The sequence below is a fragment of the Acinonyx jubatus genome, chromosome A2 (genome assembly GCF_027475565.1).
Source record: "Acinonyx jubatus isolate Ajub_Pintada_27869175 chromosome A2, VMU_Ajub_asm_v1.0, whole genome shotgun sequence".
Lineage (NCBI taxonomy): Eukaryota > Metazoa > Chordata > Mammalia > Carnivora > Felidae > Acinonyx > Acinonyx jubatus.
In genome coordinates this window covers 75,886,874-75,914,749 of record NC_069383.1, presented here as the reverse complement: position 1 = coordinate 75,914,749, position 27,876 = coordinate 75,886,874, and the positions used below count along the sequence as shown (strand labels likewise).

Below are 27,876 nucleotides of genomic sequence, written 5' to 3'. Positions count from 1 at the left end.
CCTGTTTGGCCAGCTGATGCTCTCGCCTCTCTGAGGGTAAAATTGAAATGCATAGGGTATTGCAGTGCACCCACTGATGAGCTCAAGCATATATTGCACAAAGCTGCAAATCTGTTAATGTGCTTTAAAGCCCATGTCCTGCCTCTCCTTTTCCTTATGCCTGAAAGGAGGTATTTTTACTTCCAGATGCCAGAACTACTGTGATTTAAATCCTTCCAACCTTTTCTTGCCTTTTTTTTCCTTTTGAAATGCTAATGAGTCAAAACCAGAATTAAACAAACCTGGAATGTATTTTTAAAATGACATTTAATGAGTGCAAATTTACAAAAGCAGTCATCCCTTAACATGGGGCAGACATACAAAAACAAAATGTTTATGAGCTCAATAAAAATTTTCCTAGAATACAGTGAAGTTTAGTCTAACTTTTTTATGTAAAACGGTCTGGACCTGTTAAAAGGAATATAGTTTGCTACTTTCGTCTGCTCCAAACTCATTCTTTCCAACCCTAGGTGAACTGGAGGAGTCAGCTGTGTTAGGATGGCCAAGTTGGTTTGATGGTTGGGGAAAAGGGATGTTGAGAGGGATGAAAGGAGGAAATTGGCTTCTCTGGTCCACCGGTGGGGCTGGGGACCCTTGTAGTTGAAGCTGAGGGTCAGGCCTAGCAACGCACTGTTACACCAAAACCACTGGATGTGTTCTTTAACTTCTGGCTTCATGGATGGCTTTTATTAACTACATAGGCAGAACATTTTTACTAGGTTATAAAAGTAGAGTTTTACTCTAGGCAGCTTCCCCCCCTCCCCAAGTTGTGTCATTTTCTATTTTTAGTGATGCACTATGATCAAGTAAAAACATACCAAAAAGCATGATTAACCCCAGAGGTTTTCTTTATATCAGTATAAAGTATTTATACTGGATAGTATTTAATTTTGAAGCAACCATTCTCTAGACAAAGAGCAGGCTCCAACCCTAGAACACTCAGTTGTTTTGCACAAAACAGAGTAGATGAGTAATGACATTTTCTCAGTCTTTCCCACTGATGCTCTAGGGTCAGTGCCACACACCTCAGCTCTGCTCACAGTTTTCCAGGTTTTTTGTAACCTTGCTTGAGTGAATCAAAGATAAATTAATGGAGCATGCATTCTGTGTGCCTTCTCAGGGAACACAAACTGATATAAAAAACAAAATCTGGGGCTCTTGGGTGGCTTAGTTAGTTAAGTGTCTGACTTCAGCTCAGGTCATGATCTAGTGGTTTGTGGGTTCCAGCCCTGCACTGTGCTCTGTGCTGACAGCTCAGAGCCTGGAGCCTGCTTAGGATTCTGTCTCTGTCTCTCTCTCTGCCCTATCCTACTCATGCTCTGTCTGTCTGTCTCTCTCTCAAAAATAAATAAGCATTAAAAAAGTTCTTTAATTTCATAATCCCAATTCTTGGCAAGTATTCCAAGGAAATAATTTAAAGTATGGAAAAAAGTTATAAGTGCTAAGGTATTCTGAAATGTTATTTGTTTTAGTAAAAAACAGATATAACCTACATGTTTAATTAGCGCATTGGTTAAATAAGTGCCCATTTGATGTAATATTAATGCAGCCATTAATAATATACATATACCATGTAAGTAAGAGAACAAAACCACTGATATATTAAGTGAAAAAGGGAGGATGTGAAGTTGAATATACAGTATAGATAAAACTATTTTCAAAAAGTTTCATAGAAAAATCTCCTGGATGGTGGGTGATATTTTAATATATTTTAATCATTTTGCATCATGTAGAATATATGATAATAAAAGTTAAAACAGAAAGAATGGAGTAGGCAGAAAAACGTCAAGCCCAAAGCCTTTGGGTTATTTCATTTTGTGGGAAGTGGGTGCCTAAGGCCCCTTTCAGCTTCATGCATGAGCCAGGAAGGCTAATCCTGTGGAAAGTCATCTTGGAAATGGTATTATCAGCACAGGAAAGATAGAGCAAACCATCTGCATTACAACAAAGATTTGAGAAAGAACCAAGTCTTATATTTCAGCTACTGTTCATGCCTCCCTACCCTAAGATTTTACATAATTCTCTCTCATCTATGCATTTGTCAAAATTATACTTTCATTATTCATTTAACGTCACTGCTTAAAATTATATAAGCCTTGAGAATTAGAGAAGACACTTTTTTTATACTAGAAATTCATTTCATAGATGATTAGTATTGACCAATATTTGGAATATAGTATTCACAAAGCATACCACAATATCTAAATCATACATACCTTATAGTATAGTGCAGCTTTACAAAATTTATGTAGCTTGCTGTCTAAAATTCTGGTTTATGTGAACTTTTCGTGCAAGGGTTTTATCAACCCTTCCTTGCTTGTTGTACACTGAGAAAATCCAAGTGGATATCTCTCAACTGTAACTCAATCTTCCCTGTACTTATTCCTTGTAAAGGAAGGATCTTACGACAACAGTAATAGACTTGCATATATCCAACCCATGGTTACTTCCAATCAATTGTGAAATTATTTGTTGTATTATACAATGGTTCTCCACAGTACACATCCATGTTGGCAAAAGCAAAATCAAAGAGCACATTTAACTACAGAATTCACTATGGCAATATTTTTGACCACCTTCACTTGCAAAGAACAATAAGAAAAATTCTCATTCCTTTCACTTCATTGGTCCTCCTTTTCAGACATACCTCAGAAAGCCTTTATCAGTGGCCACCATCTTACTGTTTTCTTTTTCATTCCACTCAGCCCCTTGACCCAGAGAAGGAAGTTGCTGTACTTCCCCTGGATTTTGCAAGACATTAGGTCATGCACATTGCCCATGACAAAACAACTTTTTAGTGTGAAACCACAAAGATAACCATGACCTCAGCCCTGCTGCCTCTGGGAAAAAGAGAGGCAGGGACCTACACAGATTCATCACTAACCTGAGATTTACTGGTGTTCTATTCCTATCTGTCAAGTTCTTAAAGTCAGGCAACAGCTCCTTCTCTGTTAACAAACTTCAGGTCATGGTGGGAGAAAAATGGCTTCTTAACTGTTCCCATTACGTAGTCTTCTCTAAATATACACTACTACAGTTCAGAGTCCAGGTGGACTGAACTTTGCTTTAAATATCTTTCTCCATTCAATGTCGGTTTCGCATTCCTCTCCCAGCCCTGGCGGATCCGTGTAAGGGTCTTGTCTATACATGGCAGGACGAGGATGAACTTGATCACCAGCACGATGCAGGGAATGATGAGTGCTATCACGTAGGCTGAAGGAAGGTACCATATGAGACTCGAAGGACTGAGGAATCTCTTGCCACCATACACCATGGTGTGGGCTGTGCATAAGATCAGGGTCAAATAACCCAGTTTGGACTGGATAAGCAAGAAAAGAATATGTACATTAACACTATATTTATATTTTAAAATGAAACACTCTAAGCCAACGCAGGATATTTATTACCAACCACAAACCTTTGACGTCTGTAATATTTAGAACACTCTGCTAAGTACTGGAGAAGACATTAACCCTCCTTCAGGTTGATAAATATTTCATTTAAAAAATATTGTGCTTATAAATGATATGGTGGTTTCATCCTTTTTTAAAAAAATTTTATTCTTGAAGTATAGTTGGCATACAATGTCATATTAGTTTCAGGTGTACAACGTATTGATTTGACAATTCCATGTTTTGTACTGCTCACCATGACAAGTGTAGGACCAGCTGTTACCACACTATTTTATTACAATATTATTGACTATATTCCCTGTACTTTTCATTCCTGGGATGGGTGAAATAGGTGAAGGGATTAAGTGGTGGTTTCATCTTAACCTGGCTAGATGGGAAAGTTTTCCAGAAGTAAACTTTTTTGAGTTAGAATAAGTAATATACTGTGGCTTCTTCCCCAGTGGTGAAACTCTTTCCTTGATCAACTTTTCTGGAGGCCAGAGATGCTAAGACAGTATGTCCTTAAGAAGCACCACATTAGTTTATGTTACAGACTAAAAGCAGATGCTAGCTAATTTCTATTGCAGTAAAGAACAATTAGCAAACTTTACTTTTGTTTGTTTGTTTTGGCCTAAATTCTAAAGCTCAATGTTTATTTCTGTCTTAATGGCCTTGACTAAAGGTGTTAACATGAGAAAATGTTGACTGCATTTGTTCTCTGGGAGAAACTGCAAGACTTTCAGAAATTCAAATAGTTTTATAAAATTCAAATCCAATTCCAGTTACTAATGGTCTTTTCTATTACACTGATTCACAATGAGCATGCATCAGAATAATTTGGAAGGCTTGTTAAAACACATTGCTGGGCCACACCTCTAGAGTTTCTGATCCATTTGGTCTGCGTGGAGCCTGGGGACTTGTGTCTCTAATAAGATCCCAGGTGATGCTGAGGTTCTAGGTAGCACACTTTGAGGACTACTGGTCTATAAGAATAGTAACTAACTGCTTTTAGTGAGGTGTCTGGTGGTTGGTATGTGGGCAAAACCAATTCTCCCTTGTATAGACCCGCACTGAGTCTGGTATGACAGTCTAACAAACCTTGCTTTGGTGGTTTTAAAGTTGAGTTTAATATATGCCTTTTTTGTATCAATATGTCCTTATTAGAAGGCAGATATCAGAAGTAGAAATTTTGTCTTTGGGTTTCTCTTCAACTTGTGCCTAGCATATCCCTACACACAACGTTTAATAGTTATTGGTGCTCTTCACTCTATACTCACACCTATGGCTCTAGGAGTAGTCAGCAGTCTTGGCATGTGATGCCCAGCTAGGAAATAAAACTATTATGCAATGCCTTTTGGTACCAGAGTTTAGCATTTTTGGACTTGAACGTGTTTCACTTGCTATTTTTGTGACACTGCGGTGGAAGTGAAGGAGCATAATGAAAATCTGTACATCGTATGAGAGAAAAATGAAAATATTTGTAAAGCCAGACTTATTTTGCAATATAAAGTAGATTATATCTTGAAGTCGTTACCTGGACGAATCGGAACTCTCTCCAGTTGACCGTGTTGCTAACGGATGGCAAGGAAGTGATTCCCAAGAGTACAAACAGGAAAAATCCAAGGATTCCCAAAGCTACGTATGAATCACTAAGCCAGGCAGTAGAGGTGCTAAATGGATCTTCTCTCTTTGCCGTTGCCTAAGAAAAATTATTATCAATTTTTAAAAATTACATTTTTTTTTTTTTACAAACTGCCCAGACTTTTAAGGGGAGTGAAAAATACCTCTGCATACTATATTTGCTCAGGACAAATTGTATGTATTTCTTAATAATCACTTGAAAATAACTATAGAGAAATATGTACTTGGAAATGATATTTCTTGGTAGAAAAAGTAATTGGTTCTGCTGGGACTTTATTATATAGTTGACTCTAGGAATTGTGTAGCAGGTTTTAATTGACCCTATAAATTCTAAAACAAAGTAAACATTTACTTAAACCTTCTTTACCATGTGGCTTCTTGTTCCTCAAGCAAAACTTGATGTTCTCAAATGATTATATCTGGATTCTGTTCATCTGCTTTATATGCTGATTATTCACAAACACAACGTTTGGATTCTTTCATGTTTATTATGTCATAATATAGCATCAAGTCTGCCCATACCACAGACTGAGAAAATCCAGGCCCTTTAAATGGGACTGTTACCTAAGAATATCCTATGTATTTGAGAAATAATGTAGAGAAATCCACAGAAGTACCATCAATGAGTTACTGACTAAGAAACTTTGAGACTTCAGTAAGATTGATCAAAACCAATTACTTCCAAACTAGAACGGGTGGATAACACTTCCTCTGGGATTGCTTTATGACTCTCTGAGCTGATTCTCTCTGAATTGTTCACTATGCAGAAAATAGTATTTGACATTTGCTCAAAATTTTGTAATTTTCTAGTTTTTGAGGATGGCTTTCTGCAAGTCAAACATTAGTGGAGGTATAAGCACCCTTTTGTGAATTTGTTTACCTTCCTGTGACAGAGGTTTGAACAGTCCCCTTACTTTTGTAAGATGGTTGGTTTCGACTTCCAAGAGGAAGTAGCATGCACAACAAGAGAAGCTTGAAAACTCATTGGTTTACATTTCTTGACTGCTCTCCTTCCCTAAGGAATTCAAGTAAGTGTTATTAGGTTTCCTGAGCCTCCAAATCTGCCAGTTTGCCGGTATCCCAGTGAATCCTGCAAGTACACATCCGCACCCAAGCGAACCTGGGAATCTAACTTTCATTCTCACTAGTTTTATGAGATCTCAACCAAATTCATTAAAAAAAAAAAACAAAAACAAAACCCTAAAACCCAAACTCAGAAAAACCCCAAACCAAACCAAAACAAAGAAAACCCCAAACAGGAACTATAGTCTACATTAAAAAAAAAAAAAATAAAGATGGTTTGGGGAACCTGGGTGGCTCAGTCGGTTAACTGTCTGACTCTTGATTTCAGCTCAGGTCATGTTCTCATGGTTCGTGAGTTCCGGCCCTGTGTCAGGTCCTGTGTTGACAGTGCAGAGCCTGCTTGGGATTCTCTGTCTCACTCTCTCTCTGCTCCTGCCCCCTCTCTCAAAATAAATAAATAAATAAACATTAAAGAAAAAAAAAGATAGAAGAGTGATTTTCTATAATTGTGAAGTGGAATATGATGTAGCAAGATTTCCCTTTGCTTTAAGGAACTGGAGAATACAAATGAGTAGAGATTTACCTGGGTAATGGTTCTGTTTTTCATTGTCCATCGTACATAATATCGAATAGGAATCACTAGTGTGTAGAGGACGTGAAGGGAGGCAAATCCCAGTGCCACCAAGCCAAGCTGCTTTCTGCAAAGCATCCAATGGTCAAGCCAGTCCGGGAATCGGCGGTATTTTGTACCTCGGTACAGTTGCAGAATGGCAGCAATAACGCCCGGGAGGTAAACCAAGGCAAGCAGTGTAAGTGCTGCTATTGGGAAGACACGATTTGGAATGGAAATAGCCATGCGAAATGTGCTATCTTTCCCGCCATTAACATAGGGGTAGATTACATCTCTTATAACACAGTAGAAAAAGAAGAAGACACACAGAAAGGCAGACAAATAGAAGGGGAACTTCCACGTTGGAAACAGTTGCAGGGGGTAGTTTTCAATTTCTTTGGCTGCCATGAGAGATCCTTGATCCATTGGAGTAAGTCCAAGAGTACGAACAATATCCATTACTCTTTGCTTGGCTTTGCTGTCATTTCCACAGACGAACACCTGGGTTAAGAATAATTTATTTTGTACTTATTCTTTCTTTAATAATTACTTTGAAAGTCTGTGTAAGCACTGTGCAGAGCAAGGACGTGTAGTAGTGAACTGCTTTTCAAACAAGGATATAGAAGCAACATGTTTTCAACTTGCACATGCGTGCTGGATAGTTAAGTACCAGGGTTGAAATTGAGAGTGGTTTTAGTATATCACACTGACACAATAGGACTTGGTTCTCCCAGGGTGATGGTTTGATTTTTCTTCTGTATTTGTGGGTACTATATCACTTTGGGATTACTTTTAATCTCAGTGAATAAATGGAATCAGTTTCATACAGTGCGATGGGAATGGAAAGGATATCCATCAACAATTTAACTGTGTTACTTTTTAGTATTTATAGGAGGCCTCTGGAAACTGACACCATTGGCTTCAACCAAACTCAAAGCTGAGGGTGCTGACAGTGGGAAATAAATCACAACAATTGACTACTTGATTAAGCTCAAGAAAATTATCCATGGCACATATTAGCAAACTGAAATGTTTAGTGGGTATTTTGTTTTGTAATTATATTTTGGCATCTTTGAGGAAAGTGGACATTCAAACATTTACTTTTTTAAAGATTGAGTATAAAGTAATCATTTAATATTACCTGCCGATTTGCATCCAGTGCTCCAGACTGGAGAGCCCAGGCTGAGATGGTGTTAAATGCTTTTACTACGTGAGCACCTGGCACCAGCTGAGCAAGGTACTCGGCATTAGATTCTGGATACTGATTGATCTTGAGGTTATTGCTGATGTCGACCAATGTTTTCCCTTTGAGCGCCTCAGTTAGTTCTGTGAGAAAACCATAATGCTCTCTGTGGACTGCTATGATTATGATGTCTGATTTCCAGGCCGCTTCTGAGTAGCTCAAGACCTCTGCACCGTTGGGCAGCAGACTGGACTTCTGGGGGTTTCTACTTCCAAAAACAATAGAATAACCACACTGGAGCATTTTAAGTGCCAGTGATCTTCCAAAATCTCCAGTTCCAAAAATACATACAGTCTCTTGCTTTTCTGAAGAATTCATAGTAAAAGGAAATGCATCTGTAGAAGTTTTTTCCATAACTGAAATATAATAACAGAAATAGTCAACAAAATATGAATGCTCAACCTGGAAAAGTTAATGAGAATCATATCCAGGAAACAGTGGTCATCTGGGTTGCTCTCATCTTCTCATGAATTATCTCAAGCGTAATTCCCACATAATTTGGAAAGAGTAAAAATTTTCATGTATATGCTCACATGTGTCTCATTTAACAAAGTCATTAGTGAAAAACTTCTGTTGGATAAAGAGATGTAGTGAAGAACCAAGACACTTATTGGTGGATGCTTTAAACCACGGACCTGTGTTACAATGATAACTGCATTTACCTAACACTTAACAGTTCCTAGAGTTCTCAGAGCAAAATCTAGCAAAGGATGCACTAGTAAGGAAATTGCAGACCTATTTACTTATGTTTTATGATACAAAAATCCTAAATAAAACCTTAGCAAATGGAATCCAGTAGCTTGGTAAGAGAAAGTGTGCATTGATCAAATGGGGATTATTCTAGGAATAAATATAAAGATTAGTTCTTTAAATCCAATATTAGGAACTCTACTAATATAACTTAATATATTAGAAGATTTAAGGAGAAAAATACAGTCAAATTTATGTATGCTAAGTTGACATATGTTAAAATTTGACATTTATTTTTGATTCATAGTCAAAAAGGAACAGAGAGATATTTCTTTAACATACAAAATATCTCCCTCAACCTTAAATCAATTAGTATTATACTTAAACAGAATTACAAAAAAAAAAAAAAAATGACCAGAAACACTCCCAATAAAGTCATAAGCCAGAGAAACCTATCTGCTTTGGCCACTTTAGTTATTATTGTTTGGAAATTCTAGCTAACACAACTAGACCAGAGTAAAAGATTTGAGATATAGAAAGTCAAAAGGAGTTGTGAATGATCAAACTGTAATTTTGGGAACCTTGAGAAAGTCAACTGAAAAAGTACTGTAATAAAATCAATCCAGCATCTTGTTCAGGAAGCCAATTAATATCAATATTTTTCATTTATTAAAAATAAGTTCAAGATTTAATAGAAGAAAGGGTCCTATTTACAGTTGCAACAAAATAGAGAAAATATTTAGGAATAAACTTAAGATAACAAGACAGGTACAAGAACTAGATGAAGAAAAATTAAACACTTAAATTATCTGTCTTTATCTATCTATCTATCTATCTATCTATCTATCTATCTATCTATGTAGAACCATAATAGAACTAGATGGAAACATTGAGGTTTCTTTTATAACTTTAGAGGGGAAAGGCTCTTTTCCTATAAATTCCTGAAACCATCAAAGAAAAAGGGAATAAATGTGATTACATAAAAATAAATAATACCCGCAAAGCAGAAACCACTATAAACAAAGTAAGAAGATCAACAAACTGGAAAAAATATTTTTAACTCCTACAAATAAAAAAAAATAATTGCTGGAAAGCCTGGGTGGCTCAATTAGTTAAGCATCCAACTTCGGCTCAGGTCATGATCTCATGAGGTCATGAGTTCGAGTCCCACATCGGGCTCTGTGCAGACAGCTCGGAGCCTGGAACATGCTTCAGAGTCTGTGTGTGTGTGTGTCTCTCTCTCTGCTCCTCCCCTGCTTATGCTCTCTGTCTCTCAAAAATAAATAAATATTTTTTAAAAATTGTCCTTTAGAAAATTGGGCAAAGGATATAAGTTGACTGTTTATCCTAAGGTGATATGAAAGACTTTTTAATGTAGTGAAACAAAAAAAATCTTAATCTTACCCAAAATAAAAGAAATGCAAGTTGAAACTAAAGTTGGATACTGTTGTAAACCATGTGAGTTACTTTTTGAAAGTTTGTGAAATTTAAATTAAAAACAAATCAAAGTCCTCAAATTTCTCCAATGTAATAAAATAAATTTGGTTGTTTTATTAGAATATTTTTTTTCTTTTAGTACTGAATTTTTCCCAAAATTAATTAATTATTTTTAAGAGAGAGAGAGAGAATCTCAAGCAGGCACCATGCTCAGCACAGAGCTCGATGTGGGGCTCAAACCCATGCCCCTGAGATTATGACCTGAGCCAAACCCAAGAGTCAGACCCTCAGCTGACTAAGCCACCCAGGCACCCCTATTATTTATTTTAAATAACATTTATTATTTAGTTTAAATTTTCAATTGACCTTTTCCTTTCTTTCTCCTTCCTTCTTTCTTCCTCTTTCTTTTTCTTTCTTTCCTTTCTTTCTCCTTCCTTCTTCCTTCCTTCCTTCCTCCCTTCCTTCCTTCCTTCCTTCCTTCCTTCCTTCCTTCCTTCCTTCCTTTCTTTCTTTCTTTCTTTCTTTCTTTCTTTCTTTCTTTCTTTCTTTCTTTCTTTCTTTCTTTCTTGTAACGTATCCCAGTGCTAACAAGAGCATTGATTATGATGGACTAGACACTTCCTGCTACAATTTGTTGAATGATATTAGAAAGGTGCATTGTAGGTGTTAGAAGTAGCTGTTTGCTCTGTGTGCCAGGCTCAGTGTGGGGCACATAATGAAGAGGAAGTTGAATGATTATGATATAAGAACGGGGAAGAATAAGGGAGAAGGAGAGAAGTTGGGGAGGATGTTGTAAAGACATTGCTTCTTTAATCCAAGTGGGTTTAAAGTAACACTCAGTGGATTTGCTGTGGAATTTTAAACCAGATGTAGTCACTATTTAATTCCTACAGGGTGGCTTTCATGCTGATTGTAGAGCATATGAAGCTTGTACCTTTTTAATGGGATTTCAGAAATTTGCCCTTTCCATTTAGCCTGTGGAAAACACCTATACTCTTACCTGAGCTTATCTAAAAATGTGTACCTGTATCACAAGCAGACCAGTTAGAGCTTTGGAGGTAGTCACAAGTCATGGAAGAAAAGGACAGGACATACAAGACTCTCCTGTGCTTCCACAGGAACTCTTTGAATAACTGAATTAATCATAGCAACTGAATCATTTTTAAAACCAGCTGGTGACTGATACCCTGAACTTTTGTGACCGCATGTAGGGAAGCACCTGAAGATGATATAGGGCCTCTCAGATGGGAACGTAGCTGTGCCTTTGAAAAATTTTTAGTAGCATCTACAAATGCAAACTAGGTTAGCAATTTATATTATATTGGTTAATTGCTAATCAGTTAACACCTTGTTTTTACAACTCAACCCCTCAAACTGGTAAATGATGCCTGAGTTACTGTCAGACTGTGCGTATGTTCAAAGAAGGTCAGATAGCTGTCCCCTCACTTTTCATCCAGTCTTTTATCCTAACATTATTTTCTATCTCTTATATTTGGATGAACATTTGCAAGCAAAATACAGATTTGATAAAGTTACCAGCAACTGTTAATGAGATGGATGGTATCTTTATTGACATATTCTTACTTGAATCATCTTAATCATTGCAAAGTGAGAGTGATTCCAGACTCAATTTTGGCAGTTTGGCCACTACCTTAATTTATTCTAACCTGTCATAAACTTAAAAAAAAAAAAAAATGAACATATCAGATAAACAGTACTATTGTTTTGCTCCAACTTTTTTTTTTTTTTTTTTTTTTTTTTTTTTTTTTAGTGAAGCTTAAACATAGGGTTTGAACTCATGATCATGAGATTAAGACCCTGAGATCAGGGCAGCTGGGTGGCTCAGTTGGTTAAGCATCCGCCTCTTGATTTCGGCTCAAGTCACGATCTCATTGTTTTGTGAGTTTGAGCCCCACGTCAGGCACTGAGCTGACAGCATGGAGCCTGCTTGGGATTCTCTGTCTCCCTTTCTCTCTGTCCCTCCCCTGCTCGCACTTTCTCCTCTCAAAAATAAATACATAAATAAACATTAAAAAAAAAAAAAGACCCTGAGATCAAGACCTGAGATGAGATCAAGAGTCAGACACTTAACCAACTAAGCTACCCAAATGCCTCTTTCTTTGCTCCAATTTTTACTACCACTCTCAGCTTGGGTAAGTTACTTAAACTCTTGGTGTCTCTGTTTCATCATCTTTAAAATGAGAGATTGATAGTACCTACTTTGGAGACAGTGTGAGGATTCGATGAACTAGTGTATCTTAATATAGTTCTTGAGATATAGAAAATGCTCAATAACTTATCTAATATTAATAGGTTATTCAAATAATTTAGTAATTTTCTAATTAACCAATCTATTAGTTACCTAATTGATGAAACCTTTATATAAATTCTATAAAGTAAGGGTTAATTATGCTTCTATAACGGATTATTGGAAATATATACAATTTATCTGGAATAGCATTCAATAATTCTTAAGAAGTTTCTGCTTTCCTCACTTATTTCTTAAAAATCCTGTGTGAAATGGCTTTAGGGCATATGAATTTATCAAAACATAGATATATAAACAGTTCAAGTGTGAATTTCTCTCATTTGTAATTCTTTCATATTTTATTTTAATATTTTCCTCTTAAAGTGCAGCTTAACAATCTAGTGTAACACACTTGGGTTGTTACACCAAACATTAAAATTATTTTCACTCTTGGGACACCTGGATGGCTCAGTTGGTTAAGCGTCCAATTCTTGATTTTGGCTCAGGTCACGAGTTCGAAATGCACACTGGGCTCTGCACTGACCCTGCAGAGCCTGCTTGGGACTCTCTCTCTCTCTCTCTCTCTCTCTCTCTCTCTTCCTGCCCTCCCTGCTCGTGCTCTGTCTCTCTGAAAATAACCTTAAAAAAATATTTTTAGTCTTAAACCTTCAGAGATATTACTGGGCAAATTGGAGGTACAAAGATGGTAAGGAGGTATTAAAATATCACTGATTGATTTAGAAAGAAGTAGGGCAATTAGTTACTCCTTATCAAGTTATAGAAGATATAAGGTTGGTAATTTGGTGGCCACATCTTGAGCTCCTCTTCAAATCTTCCTGGTTCTACTTTTAGTTATTGGGCAGTAATGGAGCTCTGCTGAACTTCCACTGCCTATCAGAGGCTCGCTTTGGGGACCCACTTTGGGGACCCTCTTCATTCTTGTCCTGAGGTTTCTCTGATACCTGTACCTGCTTAGCATTCAGACACATATGACCCATGGGGCCACCATAGCCCAATGGAGGATGTGGTCCCCTGGATAAATGCTGACCCTTTCATCTTCTGGCACGCAGTTCTGACACATTTTATAAGGCTCCTCAGAAAGCCACAGAAGAATACAGCACCACTCCTCCTTAGCAGTGGCCAAATTAAGGCTCTCTCCTGCCATCTTTCTCACGTTCCTAGTTTATGCCCCTTGCTCTTCACTCCGCTCCTTGGAATCACTTCCCTAGTAAATTCTGCATGCATACCTTTGTCACAGCCTCTGCTTGCCAATCAATCCAGGATAATACAACAGTTTGGTTATTGTTTGTTTTCATGGAAAAAGCAAAAAAGATCAGGTCTCAGGTTACCATAACTGGGATGATGAAAAAACATGTGAAAAATAAAGTTATTAATTCTTTGGAAGAATTTAATTCTGAACTCTTGGAAAAAATTCCAATGACAGGAGTTCATAAAAAGGAGATGTAGGCATAATTGAAACCACAAGGGAGATCAAGTTGAGGGTTCGTTTTAGAGAAGGTATTATATAAAAAAGGAAGTTACGCCCATTTCTTACCATTTGTAACTCAAAATAGCTCCCGTGTGTAAACGTGGGTTTCTGGAGCTAGTAAGATTTCTTATGCCACTTAAAAAGTTTCCTAATCCTATTTTACTTTTAGATGTAGGATGGAAGGAACAAAGAAAATAAGAAATGTGTTACACAGGAAGCAGAGGTATTAAGGGAAAGTAGAGTTAAGATAGTTAAAACATAACATAGTGATTTCTTTTTCCTTCTGCTCTTTACACACTTCAGTTCTGTCACAGGAAACACAAGAATACCCCCTGGATTGGAAAATCATTCAGAGGCTCCTTGAGATGAAGGCCAAGACAGGTAAAGTGACCCCACTGGGCATTCATATAGATTAAGAGATTGGTAACCAACAGCACAGATGCAAAGGTGGCGAAGATGACTTGGAAGGGCCATGGTAGCAGCCACCAGAGAAGCTTGTGTGCCTGCGCATGGGTGCACTCATGTGCGTGCGTGTAAGGCATGGAGCGGGACTAGGTGTGGGTCATGTAGAGTGTTGCCCGTCATCTCCCTCTGTCTGCAGATCCCAGCCCAGGCATGGGGAACCTGAGACAGCCTTCTTCTGGGAAATTCCAACTAGGCTTCACTTGAGGAAGTTAGGGCTTGTCTGGTTTTTGTGTTTTATTTCTATCACCTCCTAGAGGTCAGAGATGAGAGAGGGCCCGGCCACTTCCAATTTAAGAGCATTCTAGCTTTTAAAAAACATGGAAATGTCTCAACAAGATAACAAAAATTGCATGTTTTAAATGTTTATGCCTAACAAATCAATGCTATTAACAAAAGAATATTTTTGTTGAAATACCTATAGATTCACAGGAAGTTGTAAAGATAGTAAGAGAGGTTCCTGGGGATCCTTCATTTCCTCCAGGGGTTACATTTTCCATAACTGTAGTACAATATCAAAACTGGGAAACTGATATTGGTAGAATGTGTGTGTACAGTTCTCTGTCATTTTATCCCATAGGTAAGTTCATGTATCCACTGGCGCCATTAGGATACAGAACTGTTCTAGCTCTACTCCCCTCTCTGCTCTCTTAACCCCTGGAAATCATCAGTCTGTTCTCTAATTCTATCATTTTGTCATTTTAGAATGAAATATAAATGAAATCACATAGAATGTAACTTTTTCGTGCTGGCATCCCACCCCCCACCCCTTCCCCGTCACATAATGCCCTTGAGATCCATCCAAGTTGGTGCATGTATCAGTTTGTTCCTTTTTATGGCTGACTACTGGTCCATTGTATGGACTTCTTCATTTGCTTATTTGCTACTATATGTCCTGTTTTTGAAAAGTCATCTTGTTGGCCATTTTTTAAATGGATTTTTGTTTTTTTTAACTGTTGAGTTTTTATATATTCTAGATATGAGTCCTTGGTCAGATAGGTGGTCTTCAAATATTTCCTCCCACTCTGTAGTTTGTTTTTTTATTCTGATGGGTCATTCGCAGAGCAGAGGTTCTTAATTTTGATTAAATTTAATATATTGCCTTTTCCTTTTGTGGATTGTACTTTTCATGTCATGTCTGGGAATTCTTCACCTAGCTCTTGGTCTTGAATATTTTCTCCTCAAAGCTTGGTAGTTTTATATTTTACGTATAAATCCATTATCCATTTTGAGTTAATCTTTGTACAAAGTCTGAGGTTTAAATCATTTTTTTTGCCTATGAATATATAATTACTTCCCTATCAGTTTTTAAAAGACTATCCTTCTTTCATTGAATTGCTTTTGTACCTTTGTCAAAAATCGGTTGCCTGCACATGCATGGCTCTATTTCTGGGTTTTCTATTCTGTTCCATTGATCTATGTTTCTACACTCTGCCAATTCTATGAAGTTTTGATGACTTAAAATTAGGTAGACTCATTCTTCCCACTTCATTTTTTTTTTAATTTTCAGAACTGTTTTAGATATTCTAGTTCCTTTGCCTTTCAATATAAGTTTTTGTAATATCTTATCCATAGCTATAAAAAATTGTATATTTTAAATGCTTATACTTAACAAATCAATGATTTTTGACATTTTCTGAAAATAAAACATAATCTATTTGTTTTGTTTAGGAGATAATCACGGGCTGTATTACAATATTAATTCATATTAAAGTATAATAGCAGTGTGCAGTTATCTGATAAGTAGATACAAATCTAAACTTGTAAAATAGACTTCTTTTTATCCTAAGCAGTATATTTCTGTATATGCATAGACCTCATTTGGAGAACACATCAAAATAAAATTTTGAAGTCCTTTGTGTATCAGCAGCCAGAGGCAAATTGACCTTTCTCCCCTCTCTGTGCCCTGGAATAGATCCTGTTCTGCATTCCTTTTAGAAAGAAGAACAGGGATCAACAACCCAAAGCATGCCCATTCTAAAAGGTGGGCACTTTGTCGCCTTGCTTTTGGAAAATGGGCCATTTGTTTCCCCTAATGTTTTCACAGAATGAAGAGGAAAATATTTAAATACTTATGAATATAAGACCATTTTAAAAATGGGAAGAGGAAAGAAAATCTTCCCCTCTCTCTCAGGTGCAGAGAGCCCTGAAAGGAAAAATTAGCCTTCATGAATCCTCTTACATCTTCTATTCTGATAAATCTATAGAAAATACAAATTAAGGTAAATTCTTTGATATAAAGATACAATCTTATATTAGCACACAATAGTAGAAGGCTTACTTGTTTTTTTAGTTTACCCAGTTTTACATATTTATACAAACTAAAAATGCAAAAAAAAATGTTTCACTGAAAAAGGTTTGGAGGTAATCATGAAAAGGACTATAAAGACAAAGCTCTATCATCATCACAACACACAATTTTGGGTAATAGAAATAGTGTGCTGGGAACCATGATAAAACCATAAGTAGGCAAAGAAGGACCCATTTATTGAATTTGGTTTGGACAGGAATGCAGGGAGAGGGGCCATGGTGGTGGTATAGACAAACAGATGTCTTCCTGGCACTCTTTCCAGAGTTTTGTTCAACCATCAAGGTGAATTCTTAGAATCACTAAGGTTTATAAAATGCAAACACCCATACAAAGGAACCACTAGAAAGTAGTGGTTCTCAACCTTGGTATACATTAGGATCACATAGAGAACTTTTGTAACATACTGATGATCAAACTCTTGGAGAGTCTCAGTCAACTGGTCTAGGGTAGAGTCTGGGCATTTTCTTCTTCAAAAACAGCTCCCCTAGATGATTCTACTTGAGCCAAGAATGCAAACCATTACCTGTTAGCTTTCAGTTAATGGTCTGCTACAGTGGTTCTCTTCCTGGTCATACATTAAAATCAGCTAGGTAGCTATTAAATGCTAGGGCACCACCCCCTGAGATTCTGAATCAATTGGTCTGAGATAGAGCCCAGACATCTGTATTAACAAACAACAACACAAAAACCCAACCCAAACAAGCAATCAATTCTAAGGAGAACCACGGCTGAAAACCACTGCAAATGAAAAAAAGATAAGTCTATCTTTTTTGGAGAGAGATGATAGGGAAGGGAAAGGCAGAGAGAAAGTAGGGTGTTGATGAGGTTATAAGGGTTTGCAGGAACATTTCACCTGCTTTTCAACTTTCCCACCACATACTCATTGGCTGAGTCTGAGAGCCTAGAATTCCTATTTTTATGAAAACCAGAGGCAGGAATGAGTGTGCAGGACCCACAAAGAGGAAACTCGAGGGAGTCAGACTCAGGGTTTGGTATTAGACAGCCAGATAGGGTTTTGCTTTGTTCCTATCTCAAGGAAACCTTGACAGGATGTTCTCCATGAGCCACAAAGTTTGTTGGGTCAATTCCCCTCACAGATCTACTACAGTGCTCCTGAATTTGAATAGTAACTCTCAAATGGTGCCATACACTATCTCGTTTATCATTTGGACAAAACCATTATTAAAGATATTCTCCACCTTTCCCCACTTAATAATTCAGCTTTGAATTCTGAAACGATTGTTCAATCCAAGATTTTGAATTCTTTTGGCAGGTAGTATCCCCAATGGACACATACACTGCCCCTGGTGTTGTAGCACACAAACCCAGGGATCTTGCTTGGCCCCTTCCAAAGAGTTAGAATACAAATAACATTTTTAAACTCTGTAAGATGTGACACGATTTTTCATTTTAATTTGATGCCTGTAAACAGGGACTTTTTTTTAAGTCCCTCCTTCTGTTTTATTATTCCTTCTGAATTTCAGCCTGAAAGCCCTACATGACTTGACAACATATTTGTAATGAGCTGAAGCCCATCAATCAAGTATCTCCTTTCATCACAAGGCAGAGGGGCAGCAGGGACTTGTGCAATGGTGCCGGTCTTCTTGTGATTAGAGCATTTGTTTTAATATATCCCAGGGACAAATGGAAAGCAAAACATACTTTAAAAAAATTTAAAACCTTCCACTAACACATGAACTCCTCCAATTTTTTCACTGAGCTCTTTCTGTATTTAGTGAAATCAAAGTTCTTCAGAGAAAGCAAGCATATTCACATTTAAGCATGTATTATTTTACTGACAGGTATATATTATTGTAGCAAAATCAGAAGACCTTGGCTTAAAAAGACTTCTGATTGCAGTTTATGAAAAATGTAACATGTCTATAATCAATGGATTTTTCTAATTAATTGGTTTTTTTTGACATTCAGTCTTCAGTTGCACATGTTATTTGAAAATAAAATAGTGCATTTCTTATTTTAGCCTTGTAGTTAGAAGTACCTCTGTTAGTAATAGCCACAGACAAAAAGATATCTAGCATGTAATGCATTTAATCCAATTAAAAACCACTGTAGGTTGGTTGCTGAAAAACTGATAAATTATTTCAATTGTTTTGTGAGAAAATATTATTTATCTCATAGCAACCAAGTTTACTGATGATTAGCTTTTACGCTGGCCAACAGAATAATGCAAAAGGAAACAGGAGTCTTAACCTGTACAGTTTGATCAAGTCACAAGAACATAACTATATAACCTTCACGTTAATGTTCTATAGGGATTTGCTAATAATGAGAACCAGCTATGGCCTGTGCTGCAGCTATAATGATTCTGTTAGTAACATCTCACTGCCACCCAATGAATTACCAAGACAGCAAGGAAATGCAGACCTCTAGTATCTATTTTAATTGTACTTTAAAAGAAAAAATTATTTATTTTTAACTTAAGTTCTCCATGAAATTCTCGTTCAACCAAAAACCTTACTAATACATGTTTTCACATTTGGATCTCAGCCACATCTGTCAAGATTCCCTGGCCAAGAATTTTATCATGTAGGTTCATTAGCCACTGACTAGGTTGGTTAATTTATTTGATTAAAGCCTGGGGCTCATGACAACAAGGTCAGGAATTTAGTCACGTCTGAGTTAATTTGCCTTGACCTCTATTTACCTTCTAAATGCTGGACAACTTCTTACAAATCTGTAGTTTACCACACATTCAGCATCAGGACAGAACTGGACTTGCCACCATCAGAAAAATAACTCTGTCTTGCTGATTAGGTGGCATTTGGCTTGTACACGCTACACGAGCATTTGCTTATTGGATAATTTGGTGATCGCGACAACCCACTTAATAGTTAGTGTCAATTAGTGGGGTTTGCTTTTTCTAGGACTACTGTGGTCAGGGATATTTGGCAAGTGATTTGATCATTTCAATTCTGAATGAACTTTGTTTAAGTAAATTCCCTATGAATGGTCATTTATCTTCGCATGGAGGCCACGAGGAATTATCTAAGTATTGATAACTGCCAACTTAGTTTGGGGGTAGAGGAGTGTTGCTGTGGATCTGATCCCACTCCTAAGTCCCTGCTGATGAAACTCAATTCTGCTTAGGGGCGCCTGGATGGCTCAGTCGGTTAAGCGTCTAACTTCAGCTCAGGTCATGATCTTGCGGTCTGTGAGTTCGAGCCCCGCGTCGGGCTCTGGGCTGATGGATCAGAGCCTGGAGCCTGCTTCTGATTCTGTGTCTCCCTCTCTCTCTGCCCCTCCCCTGTTCATGCTCTGTCTCTCTCTGTCTCAAAAATAAACATTAAAAAAAAATTAAAAAAAAAAAAAGAAACTCAATTCTGCTTCATATTGTCTATCTTCTTACCATTTAAAAAATAAATCTCCTGGGGGCAGGGGAGATTCACACATTCTTAGGAATATAGTTTCCTTCATCTTTTGGGTACCATTTTCATCTCTTTCTAAGCTAGCTCTCAGAGGCAAGGACTCCGCTGTGGCCAGAGTGCCTCTAATGTTTGCCAGGACTGATCAGCTTGAGCTTTGGGGCCAGGTCTGGCCTTGTAGCTGCTCCCTGTCTTACCCCAGGGGACAAAGTGCTTTTGAAACTGCTCCCCTTCCTCCCTGTGTTATACTCTGATATACAAACTTGAGAGCAGTGCTAGTTGATAAATATTCTTTAATGAGACAGCTCCTTTTAAATTCCTCGGTTTTCAATGTCAGCTCTTTTCAGTGGTATGTATGGCTAGAGGCTGGCTTGCCAGGTAAGAGCTTGACATTAGGCACAGTGGGAATCTTCATGCCATGGAAATCAGCAAATGTGATAAATCAGGACTTTTTTTTTTTTCTTCTCAGAGAGCCATTTACCAGCACCCCATTGGCTCTTTCCCTACCTTTCCCACACCTCCCCCCCCCCCGCCCCCATTCCCAAGAATTGCATGTGACCGTGGAAATGGGAAAGTAATTCCTGCTTTCCTGGGGGAGATACAGACAGGAGCCTCTTTGTGTACTGCTATCCCCAAACACGTATCTTTCCATTTTTCAGATATGCTTCAAGAATGCACAATTTGGGATCTTAGTCTAGGAAAACCAGAGGCAATTGATACGCTTTCATTATCAACTGAATCAAACCATTTGCCAAGCTGCTAACTGCTTTCTCCTCAACATCCTCCCCTTTCCGATACCACCCAAGTCAGAGCAATTGAATAGGATGAAGAAATCATTTTAGTACTTAGGTAATGGAGAAGAAATAACTGGAAGTATGATAAATTTTTTTTTGTATAAGAATGATTTGATATAACTTAATTCTTGTGAACTGTTCACTAGGCTTTGTATCTTATACCATGCTTTCAAGTATTAAAGAAGGCTAACATGTTTTACTTAAGTTAAACTAATTAAAACCTTTAAAAATTCAATATTCCAATTTTCCTGGCCTCAGTTAAATGCCTTAATCCTATTAGATCACTCTTTAAAATGAATTACACTCTAAAGTATTATAGTTACACATTTTTTAAATGAAACCCGGTATAGCAACATAATAGGGTTACTAAAATTAACGTTAATGAGAAGAACCACCAAGGTTCCTGCAATTTCTTCCTCCTTTAAAAAAATACTTACAATAATTCCTACTATTTATTTTATATTGACTGTACAGTACAAAGCAATCTCATGCTTCTCCCCAAATGGCAAATGTTTGAAATCTGGACACTTTGACCTTAAGTGGCACAGTGCAGGGGGCATCTGTGCTCAGAACCTACTACATCCATAAGGGTTCTTATCTTCCAAAAATAAAAATCAGTGTTATCAACATGTTGGTAGGCTTTCATGTTTGCAACAGACTTTTTGAACAGACTCTCTGTGCCAGGCACTGTGCTGTACTCCCTCTTGGGGAGGACGTAGACACATCCTCAAACTGCTATAATACAGTGTGTAAGGACCCAAGTAAGGGATTGCGCAAAGTGGGTCCCAGGTTAAAGAATGGGCACAAGTTAATCTGGGAAACAGGACAAGGAAGTTTACTAAAGTCTGCGCAAAATTGCCTCAGCCACTATTTAACTTGGGCTCAAAGCTGTTTCCACACCCTGTGAAAAGAGCAGGTGCAGATGAAACATGCATAATCAGTGTGGACCATTAATTGCCCCCTCATATTCTCATGTTCCTCAGCTTTGGTGCCGTCACCACTGAAGACCTCACTGGAGTCCCCTGCTCTATTGTATTTGGAACTGAGGCAAAAGAGACTACCTAGTTTGGGTTCTAATAACCCTCTAGGAGGTGTACTATGTAGTTATATTGTTACCTCTTAGGTTTCTTTTTATTCAGAATTATAGGTCCTAACTTTTCAAAATTACCCTTCGCACACACTTTTTTCCTTTTAAGATGAAAATTGAACTTTGCTTCAGCCTGACATTAGAACTGCTCATACAATCTACATTTAAAAGAAACATATTTCTCTCAAAATAACTTTTCAGAAATATGTGACTGTCAAAGTACAATGTGGTAAGATCTCTCTCACATGGTTTAATAAACTCTTCTAGAACATTGTGGAGAAGGATTTGGATTAGGATGTCAATGTCTTGCCTAGTTAGAATGGAAATAGTTCTTCTAGTAGAAGAGTGTATTCTTTTTGTAGTGGTATATTTCGGAAAGATGATCTCCATAAAGTACAAGCATCCTTTGTTCTCTTTTCCTTAATGGTTTTGGAAAAACAAACTGTTTATGTATATAGGCCAAGTATGTTTTCTTATCATACATTGTTTTAAGCATTAATTATCCTTTAGTTATTCATCACCTTTGTTCCTTCCAGGACTGATTTCTTCTCAACAAAAGAACAAGTGTTAATTCAAATCATTTTGAAAAGTCATTCAAAATGTCTCAAGTAGGCTTAACTACTTAACATCATGCAGAACTGCTCAGAAAGTCTTCATAATTGACTAATGACCCATTCTCTTTGGACTTACAAAGAACAGAAACAAACAGGTGACTTCAGAGCTCTTGTCTTTGTAAATCTTATTTCTGTTATTTATGGCATAAATGTAACTTCAAAAAAATGCTCCCACCCAGAAAACCACATTATTTGTAGCCCGTGTAGAATCTTACAGTAAGAATTATAGGTAGATGTGGGTACAGAGACTTAGCAAATGGCCTCCTTCTCAGAGGACAACTCAGGGGAAACTACCAAAAAGGTACCCTAGCAAGTCTTCAAGTTTGAAGGGTGATTATGTACATCTATTTGCCAGTAGCTTTTTAGCCTTCTTAAGATTTTAAAAGGAAATGATTTTTAAATAGCAGTTGACGACAGATCTAAGTGACTTATAAAAAGAACCAGATGGTGAGGATCACGAAACACTGGACTGTGTTTCCAAGGGTGACCACAGAATCAGCTACTTGGGAGATTTTAAAAGGAGAATCTATGTCCTTTTAATAAGGGCATTAACAATGGTGGAATGATGTAGGGGTGGTCCTTCAGGAGATCGTGAAATGCAGAGTGACTGCCCAGGGTTTCTTCAATTTTGAAATTCTACGACAAATGAATCTATTTTTCTTAAAACTGTTCAGAACAAGGCTCAAGGCCCAGGGTTTTCAACTTATTAACAGGCTTATAAACTTTTATTTGGTTACTTCTAACAACAGTTAGTAAGCTGAAGCAAGACAGAAGTCTGGAAATTGTTTTCGAGTTAGGGGTCAGGTCTTGTACACATCGGTTTCTGAACATGAAGTTGCTCTGTGAACTTCTGCAGAGCCATAAATGTTGCCAATGGAGAAAGTGCTCTGACCCAATTTCTCTATACACATGTACCATTTACTTTACAACCCCAAAGCCTGATAAATAGGTTTTCTGGGTTGGCAATGTTTGCCACGCAGGTAGAATGCATGCAGGCGGAATTTCATTCTGTGCTAAATCACAGCATTCTGAAAAACTCCGGGCCTTGCAAAAGGCCATATCTCAAAAAAGTTACTGCTTCAAATAAATGTGCCATTTCATAAAATTACACCTACTGAATCAGAAAAAATGTTCTTTCATGTGAGTGACATTTATATGACTGCCATTTATAGGGAATAGGACATTCTCACAGAGCAAGGCTGAAGAATGGTTTTGAAAGCTGAGAGTATTCTCTGAATGATAAATGTGTTAGAAGTCTAAGATACTTGTGTGGGAAGAGACACTCCAAAACTGGGTAGTTTCCCTACAACACTGAAACTTGCATTAGTATGAAGAAAGTAATTCCTTGGTTATACTTACTGCATTAATGAGATTTTCTATATATTTCAAACCAGCAAGCATCTTTAGTCATTGATTTTCACCTTGGTAAAGTGTTGGACCCTGTCGATCATCTGGTCCAAGAGCCTTTTATTTTACGTATGTGGAAAATGAGGCTGAGGTGGTGAGCTTCTAGTTAGAACTAGGAATAGAATTCTCCAACCTCCCTCCCCTATTCTCCGTCCAGCTCCCCTTCATGACACCAGTCATCTTTTTAAAAAGTTCCTAAATTACCATCCAGGGAGGGAGGGGAACTACCTTCTAGCTGCCTCTGGACAAACTGGGAAACAGAGATTTATTTATTCTTCACAATAAATTACTTTTTCCAACAGTATTTCTCTGGAAAAGCAATCGCTAAATTACAAAAGAGGGAGTTTAAATCGAGATCAAGGACGGAAGTGGTTGCAGATCTCGGCACACATTTCAGCTCCTGGTGAAGATCTGAGACTGCGGAGATTGCCAAAGCCACATTCTTCCAGGCGCCCTTCCTGGTGAGCGCCACAAAACCGCTCTCATCCAGAAGTTAAGATAGAGGAATATAAACCCTAAGTCTTCAGGTTTCTCTGCACCCTGGGGTAGAGATGGGCGATAAAACTCCAGGAAAATAGATGCTTGCTGAATTGCTTAACTCATCGCGGGACACCCTTGGATGGCCCGTCTTGGAGAGGGGCGCGGGGGTAGGGGGGGCGCGGCGCGGAGTTTGCCAGCACTTTCTTCCAGGTGCTTTCGGGCTGGAGAGTGGGGTCTTGGAAGTAGGGGCTCGAGGTGGGCTGAAGCAGATAAGGGAGGGGAGCCGCGCGGCGAAAAGTACGAGGCAGTAGCGGGCTACAGGGACCCACCTGCTAGGAAGTGCTTTTGAGGCGAGGCGGCCACGGTCAGGCGCAGCTGCAGCAGGGAGCGCCGGGGGTCAGCTCACAGCTCCGGGCTGCGGGTGGCGCCTCTCGCTCGTATAAGAGGCCAGAGAGAGGAGGGAGGGCCCGCTAGATTTCGAAAGATAAGCGGTGAAGAAAGCGTTTCCAGGAAGCGTTCAAACTGGGAATCCCGGGCAACTGGAAAAACCAGAACTTCCTGTGCTGCCACTGTGGCCGTTGCTGCAGATGTTGCTGCTGGTATCAGCCTGCGGGGTTTTCAAGGGTTTTCCCCAGAGCCCGTGGAATCTGCATTCCAGGCAGATTGAAATTTAGGGAGGCTCGGATCCCTCTCCCGAAGGAGCCAGACAACTCTGAGTAGCTGGGAAAACACTACCTGGTCTAGGCTTCCAGGCATTTCTCTTGCTGCCATTTTGTCTCAATTCAGAGTAAAAGGTGACATCTTTCCCCTCTGTCTGGAAACCTTGGGTTCTCATGGGGCTCATAACTTGATCTTGAATTAGGAGGTTTTCATTTAGGTAGATTAAGTCGTTCAAAAGAAGCTGAAAGAAAGAGGGATGATGATGTGGATGCCTTGTTGATCTATAGCTAGATAATATTACATAATAATATGCAATAATATATATTGCATAATTATATACATGCAAATGGGATTGATATGTCTTCCTATATAGGAGGAGCTCAGAAACTACAGCTATGGGGGTTTAAGATTTAATTAGTCATGGTAACCTATGGGGCAAAGCACCCCTCAAACTCTGCAGTTTAGAACCTAGAATCTCCTAATCTGTCTCTTGCCAAGCCATCTGGTCTTAAGTTCCATGGCATACTTGTCAAGATCCAGATGTTCAGCCACATGGAGGCCTGTTCCCAGCACTTTGGAACCAACCCTTCCTTTGCCTGGATTGCAGCTCTCTGCAGAGTATCTTGTGGTGTTAGCTCTCACCCCATGTCTTCCAAGAAGTCTTCTCCGAGCCTCTGGTTGCAATAAAACTTTTCTTTCTCCATACAGGGTAGTTTATGCTTCCAATACAGCAGTTAGGATGGTTTGCCTCCTAAGAGAGTTATGGTGTCTACATCTCCTCTCCTGGACTGCAAGGTCCCGGGGTTGACACCCTATTGTTTTCAGCCTGGGATTCTCCACCACACGTAGAACAGTGCTTGCTTATAATAGGTACTCCATATTTAGTGCACTCATTGATAAACCTATGTTAGAGGTTCATCTGATAGTTTCTTTGGGCAAGGAAGAGCTTAAGAACGTATTAATTGATTTTATAGCATCAGTTTCCCCAGTTTGAAGACTGACAGAGTGAGAGAAAGGTGTGCAGCTAGGAAAGAAGGCCTCCTGGTGTGTTCCTTAGAGGCCTCATGGTTAATCAGCACGGTTTTAGTGACCTGCCCCTGGTCTAGTGTGGCTTTAAGCCTTTGTGAGCAACGGAAACTTGATTCTTTGCACACTGACCTTGATACTTACAACTGTAATGCTGATTTGTTAGTCGTCAAATGGAATATAAAGAAAATAATTACTGTGAAAATACAGTGGTGGAGGGCACCAAACATTCTAGCCATCACATTCTTTCCCTGGGGGAACATCCCAAGGAAGCCATTTTATGCACAAGCCTGCTCTATACACAGGGGAGTGAGGTATCACATTCCAAGGCTGCTGGCATCTAAGCACCCACTATTGACACCAGGATAACATATCTGCCACCAGCATGTTGCTGGGTCTGTGGACAAGGTCATTCTGGTTTCTGGGTGGTGTTTGGATCCATGATGAATTGACATATGGATAATCATATCCCAAATGCAGTCTCCAACTAATAACAGAATCATTGTTTTTTATACTTATTTTCAGGTGGACAAAAAAATTTTAAACCTGATTTTTATGAAAGGCAGATATATTTCAGTTATGTAAGCTCTTTTCTTTGCCAAAGGCAACTAGAGTCCCAGAAAGGGAAGATTACATTACTGAAATATGAAGGATAGAAGAAATTGTCTTTATTAGTACTAAACTTAAGAGGTAGTCGACTTATTTATCTTGTAGTTTAAAGATTGATTTTTCCCTGGGTCCTAGGAGGGACACAAAATTCCTAACTCTCCCAGTCTGTCCTTAAACCCCTGCTGTAGGGAAAATTAAACTTTCAAAGATGCCAGCAGCCTGAAGACCAAGGCTTTGCCGTTGGCAGAATTCATCCTTCTCCTGAAAGCTTATCATCAGAACTCCGGATAAGCCTTCCCAGATGTTGCACACACCGTAGCATTCCTGTTTAGAGATTTCCACATTTATCACGCCCTAAGTCTTTCCTGCCACTTCCTCCTGGTCCAGCCTGCTGTCTCAATCTCTCCATGTAGCAGAATTTAGGACAATTGATGAAGTAGGCCTTGAGCCATTACTTAATGACTGAATGAAAGTATGCCTTTAATAGCTTGTGCCTCCTTTTCTATGTCATTTCTCTCCTCTTTGGGGCTTATTTTCTTTGCAGTCTTGGGTCTTGACCACTCCTCCCTCTTCCCAGAGACCTCTTCTTACAGTGCGTCACACATTATCATGGGGTGCTGGCTCTGCAGGTGACTGACATGATAGTCTATAATTAGCACATATATGGGAAACTCTTCACGTCAGATTTGCCCTCTAGCTGTTTTTGAAAAACAAAACAAAACTGAAGGATTCCTGGAGATGTCTGGCTTATCCAAAGAAATAAATCTCTAATGAGGGGGGTTGGATTTCAGGCACTTTGGGAGATAATTTTGAATATGGGTATAATGAGTATTTTGTCTTTTGCTTGCCCAGTATCCAGGGTCGGGACTAGGGTGAGGTGAGTGAGGAGCCTAGGGGCGCAAAATTTGAGGCGGGGTTCACTGTATCCACTCTTAAAATGGATCCTTGTGAACCAGAAAATGAGTGTTCCTTAAATTTAGGCTCTTTGGTGCCTCACTGACCTCCTCTTGTCCTAGCCTTTGCAGAATCCATTTTTCTTTGTGCTAACCACATCTTCATTTTCCTTTGGGAAACACCCTAGCACAGGTCTCAGTCCCTGTGGTCCAGGTGGAAGTGACAACACTGAGTGGGGATGGGGGGAGAGTCAGTTTTTGGAATAGACCCGTGACATAGGCCTGGCCAGTCAAAGCACACAGTCTTGTTCACAGTGATTAGTTCCGTGATGACACGT

At 38.6% G+C, this 27,876-nt stretch overlaps 1 protein-coding gene across 1 annotated transcript; it reads right to left on the bottom strand.

Annotated features, from left to right (window-relative positions):
- Nucleotides 1–289: 289 nt before the first annotated feature.
- On the bottom strand, nucleotides 290–24,889 carry STEAP4 (STEAP4 metalloreductase). Its single transcript, XM_027071838.2, has 5 exons — nucleotides 24,680–24,889; nucleotides 7,847–8,304; nucleotides 6,679–7,206; nucleotides 4,966–5,130; nucleotides 290–3,358 (listed from the first exon to the last, which is right to left on the bottom strand). The coding sequence occupies exons 2-5, from the start codon at nucleotides 8,300–8,302 to the stop codon at nucleotides 3,071–3,073; spliced, it is 1,437 nt and encodes a 478-aa protein (XP_026927639.1). The 5' UTR covers nucleotides 8,303–8,304; nucleotides 24,680–24,889; the 3' UTR covers nucleotides 290–3,070.
- Nucleotides 24,890–27,876: the final 2,987 nt, after the last annotated feature.

Bases quoted from the DNA above. Each gene is read 5' to 3' on its own strand.
- STEAP4 (XM_027071838.2), bottom strand. From the start codon at position 8,302: ATGGAAAAAACTTCTACAGATGCATTTCCTTTTACTATGAATTCTTCA. The intron at 5,131-6,678 runs GTAAATCTCTAC...AATTTTTCTTAG, and splicing joins AAAACAGAACCATTACCCAG to GCAACGGCAAAGAGAGAAGA. The intron at 3,359-4,965 runs GTAACGACTTCA...TTGCTTATCCAG, and splicing joins GAGAGTTCCGATTCGTCCAG to TCCAAACTGGGTTATTTGAC.